This window comes from Sapajus apella, unplaced genomic scaffold, assembly GCF_009761245.1.
Source record: "Sapajus apella isolate SASKATOON/1434 unplaced genomic scaffold, GSC_monkey_1.0 scaffold97, whole genome shotgun sequence".
Taxonomy (NCBI): Eukaryota; Metazoa; Chordata; class Mammalia; order Primates; family Cebidae; genus Sapajus; species Sapajus apella.
In genome coordinates this window covers 2,284,182-2,295,107 of record NW_022437037.1, presented here as the reverse complement: position 1 = coordinate 2,295,107, position 10,926 = coordinate 2,284,182, and the positions used below count along the sequence as shown (strand labels likewise).

Genomic DNA, 10,926 nt, shown 5'->3' with positions numbered 1-10,926 from the left:
CAATGGAATAGAATGCAGCCACTAAAAATTAGTATGTAAATTTGGCGTGGAAAAATATTCACATGGTAGTGCTAAATGAAACATAGAAATGGGTATAGCATTGGTCGGGTGTGGTGGCTCTCGCGTGTAATCCTAGGGCAGATCACCTGAGGTCAGGAGTTTGAGACCAGTCTGGCCAACATGATGAAACCCCGTCTCTCCTAAAAATACAAAAATTAGGCAGGCATGGTGCCAGGTGCCTGTGATCTCAGCTACTCAGAAGGCTGAGACAGGAGAATTACTTGAACCCGGGAGGCGGAGGTTGCAGCAAGCTGAGATTGTGCCACTATATTCCAGCCTGGGCAACAGAACAAGACTCCTTCTCAAAAATAAAACAACAACAACAGAAAAAGAAATGAGTATAGCAAGACAGATGCAGTGGCTCACACCTGTAATCACAGCAATTTTGGAGGCTGAGACAGGAGAATTGCTTGAGGCCAGGCATTTGACACCAGCCTGGGCAACACAGTGAGACCCCCATTTCTACAACTTTTTTTTTTAAAATTAGCAAGGTGTGGTGGTGCATGCCTGTAGTCCCAGATACTCAGGAGGCTGAGTTGGGAGATTGAGCCCACGAATTTGAGGTTGTGGTGAGCCATGATCAACCTACTTGCTCTGCCTGGGTGACAGAGCAAGAGGCCCTATCCCTGAAAAAGAAACAAAGACTGGACACGGTGGCTCACGCCTGTAATCCCAGCACTTTGAGAGGCTGAGGTGGGCAGATTACCTGAGGTCAGGAGTTTGAGACCAGCCTGACCAATATGAAGAAACCCCGTCTCTACTGAAAATACAAAATTAGCTGGGCATGGTGGTGCATGCCTGTAATCCCAGCTACTTGGGAAGCTGAGGCAGGAGAATGGTTTGAACCCTGGAGGCAGAGGTTGCAGTGAGCCAAGATCACACCACTGCACTCCAGCCTGGGTGACAGAGCAAGACTCCATCTTGGAAAAAAAAAATAGAGGCCAGATGTGGTGACTCATGCCTGTAATCCCAGAACTTTAGGAGGCTGAGGTGGGCAGACCATGAAGTCAGGAGTTTGAGGCCAGCCTAGCCAATATGGTGAAACCCTTTCTTTACTAAAAATACAAAAATTAGCCAGATGCAAAGGCGCGTGTCTGTAGTCCCAGCTACTCAAGAGGCTAGGACAGAAGAATCGCTTGTACCCAGGAGGCAGAGGTTGCAGTGAGCTGAGATTGTGCCACTGCACTCCAGCCTGGGTGACAGAGCAAGACTCCGTCTCAAAAAAAAAAAAAAAATAGAGATGGGGTCTTGCTATGTTGCCCAGGCTGGTCTTGAACTCCTGAGCTCAAGTGACCCCTTGCCTCAGCCTCTCGAAGTGTTGGGATTACAGGCGTGAGCTGCCATGCCCGTCTCATCCTCATCTCTTATTTACACCTCATGGAGCCTCAGTTTTCTCTCCTGTAGAACGAGTATCCCCCAAAAGTTGTGGTGACGATTAATGTGGCAGAAGCTACAAAGCACTGAACTGAGCACAGGAGCCTGCAATAAACAGGTGCTTCCATGTTCTCTATCGTCCTGAAGTTATTTCTTACTTCCTGGCTGCCTGCTGGCCCCCTTGCCTGACTTCAGTGCTGTTGGATCCAACCACGGAACTGTGATTTGGGAAGGTGGTGAGGCACCCCCTTCTTGAAAGTTTGCAAGCAGAAACTCCGCACAGTAGCAGAGGCCCAGGCGCATTGTAGAAGGGACTTTGTATCCCGTGAGGTGGGCATGGCCACTGCAGTCATGAGCATATAGGTACAAGTCTATGAACAAGCCTGTTAGGTCCCATGGACCAGGTGGGTCCCTCACTGTCACATTCCCCTCCAATGCCCAGGATAGCATTCTGCACATCATACGTGCTCCCTCAAGCTCCCATTACGTCTGACACTAGCGATGTCATGTAGAGGGAGGACAGTCCTTGTCCTCAGAGAGAAAGATCTATTTAAACAGATAATTGCACACACAAAATCATGTTGAATGTGCTACTTGTCATGAAGGAGGAGTGTAGGACACTGGTGATAATAATGGCAGGCCTGACCTAATTGTGGGGGAGGGGTGCAGACATGTCCTCTCTGATGAAGGGTAGTTAGCTGAGGTTGAAGGCTGAATGCTGCTTGGTGGGGCAACAGGATGGGGCAGGGAATCCATATTTCATACAGCCAGGCATGGTGGCTCATGCCTGTAATCCCAGTACTTTGGGAGCTGAGGGAGGCAGATCAGCTGAGCTCAGGAGTTTGAGACAAGCCTGATCAACATAGTGAAACCTGTCTCTACTAAAAATACCAAAATTAGCTGGGGTGCTGGTGGGTGCCTGTAATCCCAGTTACGAGGCTGAGGTGGGAGAATTGCTTGAGTCCAGGAGGCGGAGGTTGCAGTGAGCCAAGATTTCGCCACTGCACTCCAGCCTGGGCAACAGAGCAAGACTCTGCCTCAAAAAAACAAAACAAAACAAAACAAAAAACAGGGCCAGTGCAGTGGCCCACTCCTGTAATCCCAGCACTTTGAGAGGCTGAGACAGATGGATCACAAGGTCAGGAGTTCAAGACCAGCCTGGCCAACATGGTGAAACTCTGTCTCTACTAAAAATACAAAAATTAGCCAGGCGTGTTGGCGGGCACCAGTAATCCCAGCTACTCAGGAGGCTGAGGCAGAGAATTGCTTGAACCCGGAAGGCGGAGGTTGCAGTGAGCCACGATCACACCACTGCACTCCAGCCTGTGTGACAGAACAAGACTCGACTCACGAACACAAAAATCCATATTTCATAAGCCCTGAGGTGGGATGAAGCAGGGCCAATTTGAGGATGTGAAATCTCAGTGTGGCTAGAGAAGGGGGAGGAGAAGAGGGGAGGAGGGGCTGGCAGGGGCCCCCAGTGCCATGTCTGAGGTCCGACTCTTTCTCTAGTACAGTGGAAGCCATAGAAGATTTGAAGTGGGGGAATGGCAAAGTCATATCTATGCTTTATAACAATTCCTCTGGCTCCCAGTGAGGAATTCATGGGGGACTGGAGGCGGGGAGGCCAGTGCCCTGGACTTAGGGTGGCAGTGGAGTTGGGGAAAGGTGATAGCTTGGCCACGGAAGGAGTGAGAGGGAGTTTAGCAGCCCAAGGCCAGATGACAGATGGAACAAGCTATGAGCTGCAGACCTTTCCGCCACCCAACAGTTAATAAAGAGGGGGGGTCAGGGCTGGGTGCCAGGGTCCCTTCTGCACAAAGGGCCATGCCAACTGGGTAAACAGAGGTGGATACATGATATTCCTTAAAAACAAAATCCTGATTCATTCGCACTCCTTGCTGTTTACTGGAGGTGTTTGTTTTTTTCTTCTCCTGGTCTATTTCAGGTTTGACAGGTTTGTGGGGAGAGCAGAGCTGGGACTCTGTGCCAATTGGGAGGGAGAGGGACTCCTGGGGAGAGAAAGGGCACTCCTTCTTCCTACAGGACTAGGAAGGGGTCTTGGGCTGGGCTCCTGCTGAACGCTCTTGGGCAAATCCCCTTCTTTTTCTGGGTCTTGGTCCAAGCTCTCGCTCTGACCATCTGAACCCTCCCTTTCAAAGCCAAATATTATTATTCTTAGTGCTTGGGTCCCTGCTTCCAAATATGCTTGAGGGTGTGGTGTGGTGGGGTGGGGCGGGGCAGCTTTGCAGGGAGGCAGTGGGCAGAAGCCACTTCCCGACAAAGGGCTGATGAGTCAGGAGCTGTAGGTGGCATTCTCTGTTCAAGAGGGGCAGGCCCAGCAGTTGGGCAGGAAAAACCTTTCCTTTCTGCTCCAGATGTAGACCATTGCTACCCTTTGTCCACAGCCCTGGCATTTTCTACCAGGCTCTGGGGCCTGAGCCAAGAAAAGGGGGTGGAAGCCCCTGGTGAATAGAGACTGCATCCAGAGTCCTAGAAAAAGAATGGATAGGCTGGGCGCGGAGGCTCACACCTGTAATCCCAGGACCTTGGGAGGCTGAGGTGGGTGGATTGCCTGAGGTCAGGATTTTTATTTTTATGTATTTTTATTTTTTATTTTTTATTTTATTTTTATTTTTATTTTTTTAAAGATGGGGTTTCACCATGCTGGTCAGGCTGGTCTTGAACTCCCAACCTCAGGTGATCCACCCACCTTGGCCTCCAAAGTGCTTGGATTACAAGCATGAGCCACCACACCCGGCCTTATTTTTATTTTTATTTCTTTTCAGATGGAGTTTTACTCTGTCATCAGGCTGGAGTGCAGTGGTGTGATCTTGGCTCACCTCAACCTCTGCCGCCTCCCAGGTTCAAGTGATTCTCCGGCCTCAGCCTCCCCAGTAGCTGGGATTACAGGTGTGCACCACCACACCCAGCTAATTTTTTTGTATTTTTAGTAAAGAAAGGGTTTCACCATGTTAGCCAGGATGGTCTCAATCTCCTGACCTCTTGAGGATCTATTTAAACAGATTTCGAGGCCAGCCTGGCCAGCATGGTGAAACCCCATCTCTACTAAAAAAAATACAAAAAATTAGCCAGGCATGGTGGCACACACCTGTAATCCCAGCTACTCAGGAGGCTGAGGCAGGGAAATTGCTTGAACCAGGGAGGTGGAGGTTTCAGTGAGTCAAGATTGCACCACTGCACTCCAGCCTGAGTGACAAAGCAAGACTCCATCTTTTTTTTTTTTTTTTTTTTTTTTTTTTTTAAAGATGGGGTTTCTCCATGATGGCCAGGCTGGTCTTGAACTCCTGACCTCAGGTGATCCACCCACCTCGGCCTCCCAAAGTGCTAGGATTACAGGCGTGAGCCACCGGCAAGACTCCATCTTAAAAAAAAAAAAGAAAAAAAGAAAGGAAGAAAAGAAAAAGAACAGATATCCCCCTGCCTTGCAGAGTTCGGAAATTCTTGCTATAGAAAGAGCTCTTACAGATAAATAAGAAAAAGATAGACATTCCCACAGAAAAGCAGGTAGAGGATATACATTTTAAAAACCACAAATGGCCAGGCTGGGTGCAGTGGCTCATAACTGTAATCCCAGCACTTTGGGAGGCTGAGGCAGGCAGACCACTTGAGTTCAGGAGTTCCAGGCCAGCCTGGCCAACATGGCGAAACCCCATCTGTACTAAAAATACAAAAATGAGCTGAGCGTAGTGGTGGGTGCCTGTAATCCCAGCTACTTGGGAGACTGAGGCAGGAGAATTGCTTGAACCAAGGAGATGGAGCAGAGAGCAGAGATGGCAGAGATCGTGCCACTGTGCTTCAACCTGGGCAATGACCAGAACATGACCCTGCCTCAAAATAAAACATAAGAATAAAAATAAAATCCCCAAACAGCCACTAAATATTTACTCAAAGCTAACAAGTGGACATCAAAATGGCCTCCAGCGAAAGAGCAGGGTTTTCCAGCATTGTAGAGTTGAGAAATTCTCTGATGTCAGACTTCCTGGAATCCTTCATAGTTCTGATGATTATATTTATTTTTCTTTCCTTAAAAAAAAAAAGAGCAAATAACTTCATTCCTTCCCTACCCAGAGACTGTAACATATTTTTTTTTTTTTTTGAGATGGAGTTTCGCTCTTGTTACCCAGGCTGGAGTGCAATGGCGCGATCTCGGCTCACCGCGACCTCCGCCTCCTGGGTTCAGGCAATTCTCCTGCCTCAGCCTCCTGAGTAGCTGGGATTACAGGCACACACCACCATGCCCAGCTAATTTTTTGTATTTTTAGTAGAGACGGGGTTTCACCATGTTGACCAGGATGGTCTCGATCTCTTGACCTCGTGATCCACCCGCCTCGGCCTCCCAAAGTGCTGGGATTACAGGCTTGAGCCACGGCGCCCGGCCAACATATTTTTTTTTATAACAAGAACTGATGTATTAACATATAGTAGAGAGAGTTGAGAATGTTTAAAGAGCTTTACAATCTTTCCAGGGTGAAAAAAAAGTCTGTTCTGGATGCTCAAGTTGCCTCCCCATATGGGCTCCCACCAGTCTATGCCAGGGCCCATCCCTCCTTCCCTGCAGAAAGTCCTAGATCAGCCCTCTGGCTTGGGCCCCACAAGGACTCACCTTACTTTTTTTTCTCACACTCACACCTTTACCTGTCACGCCTTCTCTGTGCCTACCTATTCCAGTGTTTGAACGAGGATTGCTGTATGCATACAATGAAATATATATACATATGTACATACTTGTGTGTGTGTGTGTGTGTGTGTATATATATATATATATATATATGTAGAAAGAGGGAGAGAGAAAGAGAGAAGGGTAGAGAGAGGAGACAGACAAGGTCTCACTTTGTCACCCAGGCTGGAGTGCGGTGGCGAGATCATAGCCCACTGCAGCCTCAAACTCCTGGGCTCAAAGTCTTCCTGAGTTGGCCTCCTAGCAGCTGGGACTACAAGCATGCACCACTATGCCCAGCTATTTTTTTCCCCCATTAAAATTCTTTTGTGTATTTCTGCTGCCCAGCTAATTTTTTTTTTTTTTAATTCTTTAAAGTCCGGGCGCGGCAGCTCACGCCTGTAATCCCAGCACTTTGGGAGGCCGAGGCAGGCGGATCACAAGGTCAAGAGATTGAGACCATCCTGGCCAACATGGTGAAACCCCGTCTCTACTAAAAAATACAACAACAACAAAAAAAACTAGCTCTGCATGGTGGCTCTTGTCTGTAGTCCCAGCTACTCGGGAGGCTGAGGCAGGAGAATTGCTTGAACCTGGGAGGCGGAGGTTGCAGTGAGCCGAGATCGCGCCACTGCACTCCAGCCTGGCACCTGGCGACAGAACAACTCTGTCTAAAAAAAAAAAAAAAATTATTTAAAGGCAGGGTCTCACTCTGTTACCCAGGCTGGTCTCGAACTCCTGGCCTCAAGCAGTTCTCCTACCTCAGCTCCCTAAAGTGCTGGCATTATAGGTATGAGCCACTGTGACTAGCCTGAATATCATTTTTAAAAATTCCTTGCAACAATTTATTCAACTATAAAATGGGCATGATCATTCCTACCTAAGAAGCTGTGAGGACAGTAGGAGGCGGGAAAGCCCTTTTGCAGTATGTGGTCCATATGATCAATGGCAGCTTTTCCTGAACCTTCTTCAAGCATGCTCCTTCTTGCCAATCAGGTCCCAAGGCGTCATCTCTTCCTCCTTCCTAGACCACTTTCCTAGGTGACATCCCACCCCAACACCACTTGTCACCCTATCCCATCTTAATGTTTATTACTCTCTGAAGTCACTTTATTCATTTGTTGTATTTCCCCCAGCATAAGATTATAACCTTTATGAAGACGGGGACCTTGACTGTCTTCCATACTGATATATCCCCAATACCTGCAATAGTACCCAACACATAGTAGGTGGTTGCATATATATTTTTCACTTTTTAAAATAAATAGTGCCTCATATCTATAATCCTAGCACTTTGGGAGGCTTAAAAGGGAGGATCCCTTGAGCACAGGAGTTGGAGACCGGCCTGGGCAGCATAGTGAGACACCACCTCTATGAAAAGCATTTTTAAATTAGCGGGGTGGGGTAGCCCGAGGCTGACAGGAGGAAGCCCTGAGCCCAGGAGGTCAAGGCTGAACTGAGTCCATGTTTGCACCACTGCACTCCAGCCTGGACAAGAGAGAGAGACTCTGTCTCAAAAATAGAAATAAAATAAGCTTTGTTGAAGTGTAATTTTGATATAATAAAATGTGTCTGTTTGATGCATCCATACAGTTTGATAAATTTAGATAAATATGTACTACTACCACCACCTCAGTCAATACATAGACTTTTTTTTTTTTTGAGATGGAGTCTTGCTCTGTCGCCCAGGCAGGAGTGCAGTGGTGCGATCTCAGCTCACTGCAACCTCTGCCTCCCAGGTTTAAGCGACTCTCCTGCCTCAGCCTCCTGAGTAGGTGGGGTTACAGGCGCGCCCCACTGCGCCCGGCCGCCTTTCCACTCTCATCTCCTGTGCCTCTCACATATGAGGCCATGTATGCTTAATGGATTAGGTGACATATGACAGAAGGTCTCCAAAGCAAGAGGAGACCTGGATGCTCAAGTTTCCTCCCCATTTGGGGTCACTGGGTCAGGGCTTTGCATGGCAGGGAGCCTGTAGGGGTTCTAGGCTCACAGGCTTGGGTGTGCCCTGAAGGCTGGGGAAAGGCTGCTGTGGTCCCATCTCTACCCAGCCTGGCCTAGGCCTCCAGCCTCGCCTAGGAGATTCCCTCCAGTGTCCACATGCCAGCTAGCTCTGGCTAGCTCTTCCCTGGGCAGAGCAGACCCTGCAGTTTGGGCTGTGGGAAAAATGAAACGAGGTTATCAGCATCATTTGCTTCTGGTTGTTCAGAGAATCAGACACTGGTGCCTTTGGCCAGGTTCTCCCTCTGCCTCGCTGTGTGCCCTTAGCAAGTCACTTCCCTCTCTGGGCCTCAGTTCCAACCTGTATGAAAGGAAATTAGGGATCCCTGCCAGCCTGACTTCAACTCCACCTGATGATGACTTTTTGCCGCATGAATGCATCCTGCCCTTCAAAAGCTGGGTCTCTGCCTGTGCTGTCCCCACTCCCTGGAATGCTGTTTCTCAGTATCTGCTGTCAAAAGTCTTGTTTTTCAACTTCCAGTTCCGGTCCTACTCCCTCCGTGATTTTCCTTAAAACAGAATGTTTTGCTCCTTCCTCAAGCTTCTCTAAGCTCTAGAGGGCAGGGACTACGAGTCATAGAATGACAGGTTCTGTTTATTGAGAGATGACGGACCCTGTGCCAGGCACTATGCTGGGCGTTTTGTTATCTCATTTAATCCTCCCTCAAAAAGCGTCATTCTCTTTTGACGGATGAGATAGCTGAAGTTCAAAGAGGTAATGCCAATTGTCCAGGGTCACAGAGAGGAGGGCAGCTTGGACTTCCTCCTCTTTTCACCCCCAGTATCTAGAAGAGGGCCTGGCACACAGGTGTTGACCACCTGTTGCTGAATGACTGGTAAGTGACTGAATGCATGACTGAACGCCTGCATCACTTTAATCCATTTCAAACCTACCTCCTGTGATGTGCATAGGCCTGAAGTACAGGTGCTCAGCAATTTAACTGTTATCATCATCACTTTCTGCCGTGTGTCACAGTTACACTAAGAGCTGTCCAATAACAGGGTGAAATGCATGGAGAAGTGGTGAGTAGCTACCAGAGGTAAACAAGCAGAAAGTGGATGACCTTATCCCAATGTGGATCAGGAGACCCGAGCACCAGCAGCCAAGGAAGGATTGGGATCTGGGGATCCCACTTGTTAACCTGTCTCCCCTACCAGCTTGGGAGGTCCTGAGACTGAGACACATTCCCCTGGCACTGGCGACCCACCCATGCCCAGCTCCACGGGCTGGTGCATGCCAGTCTCTGGGTTTGGACTCCGGTAGTCTTTTGCAAACTGTAAAGTACTATTGCTTTTTCCTTTTCTGATTTGCTCTGTCCCACAAGCCGCCTCCAGAGTGAAATGCCCCTATGCTGGGCCCGAGGGCCCGAGGAAAGCCCGCCTGGCACTGGGGCCGGGATGCCTTCGGCCCGAGCCCTCCCCACCCCCTTCCCATAGCTATTGTGCAAGACCGGGCGGCACACCTTCTGGGGCAGGTCGAATCAAGGCCAGGGAACTTCCTGAGCGCGGGCAGTGGCAGGCGGGACTAGGGGGGCAGGGGGCACAGTTCAGGGAACAGAAGGAGGGGGCCGAACCCCGAATTCCGGCTCGTGGGCCCAGGCGTCCCCTGCCAATGCTCTACATCCTCCTCGGCGTGATTCTCTTCCCGAGCTGGCAGGGTTGGGAGGGGAGGAGGTGACACTCAGGCTGGAGCCCCCTAGAGCACCCCCAGTTTTTCAGATGCTCCCACCAGCCCCGTCTCTTTTTTCGTTTAGGTCTAGGGCGGGCGCATTCTCCGCAGTCTCCCTTTCTGGGACCTTCTCTTTGTCTGCCGGGAGGTCCCGGTTGTCCCCGGCCCCTGTGCCCCGCCCGCCCAAAGCCGCGGAGGGGGCGGGGCCGGCCTGCGGGGCTGGGCGGGGCCGGGGCGGGGGCGGGGTGGGGCGCGGCAGGCGCAGGGGTGTAGGGCCGCGGGCGGGGCCTGGCGGGGCGCAGGGGTGCAGGGCCGAGGGCAGAGAGGGGGCCGAGGCCGCCGGCGGGAGGGACTGGGCCCCAGTGGGAGCGGAGCCGGAGCGGAAGCCGCAGTCGCGGCGGCGGGAGCGGCGGGAGCAGGGCGGGCGGGGCTCCATGGCGCCAAAGGCGTCCGCCTGAGCAGCGCGGGCAGCAGTGGCGGCGGCGGCCGGATCGGGCCACGACTCCTCCCGGCCATGGGCGACGTGCTGTCCACGCACCTGGACGACGCCCGGCGCCAGCACATCGCAGGTGAGGGCTGCGCCGCGCCGCGCCGCGCGCTCCGGGGGTCCAGCCGGAACCCCCGGACCACGCCCCCACCCCGGTCCGCGCCGGGGCTGGGGGCTCTGGAGAGTCAGGCCCGGCGGGCAGGAGCCGCCGGGGAGCGTGCACCGCGTTAGAGCTCATTCCCTCCGAGCCTGGGAGCCCCTTCCCACGCCCTTGTGGGCGCCACCTTTCCCGGCTCAAGAGGACTTGGAGCCCCTTATCTCCTGGAACCTCTTGGGAGCCCAAGCTTTGCAGACCCCCAGCCCAAGACCCTAGGCCAAGCTGGGACAAGGGTCGCAGCCTGCCGCCTACCCTTGACTGTCCCTGCCCAGAAGCGTTCCAAGCCCATCCACTACCCGATTTGGGATCTCCCGGACCCCGCCAGCACGCGCTCACCTTCTTCCCCAGCCGTCTCGTCCCCAGCTCCGCCGGGCCCCAGCCCTGGTACACGTGGCGGAGGCTTCCTGAGGACCGGCCAATGAAGGCCCGGGACTGATCCTGAGGAGTGGGGCCAGGGATTGTTGGGGCGCCTTAGAGGCGGAGGGGTTCCATGTCCT

At 51.7% G+C, this 10,926-nt stretch overlaps 1 protein-coding gene across 1 annotated transcript in view; it reads left to right on the top strand.

The window, feature by feature from the left end:
• The first annotated feature begins 10,069 nt into the window (after positions 1–10,069).
• The window catches only part of NIBAN2 (niban apoptosis regulator 2), a 57,921-nt gene continuing 57,064 nt past the window's right edge, over positions 10,070–10,926 (top strand). Inside the window, exon 1 of the mRNA XM_032257306.1 lies at positions 10,070–10,354. Coding sequence (XP_032113197.1) covers positions 10,300–10,354 — 55 coding nt within the window. The 5' untranslated portion in view covers positions 10,070–10,299. The remainder of the gene's footprint in view (positions 10,355–10,926) is intronic.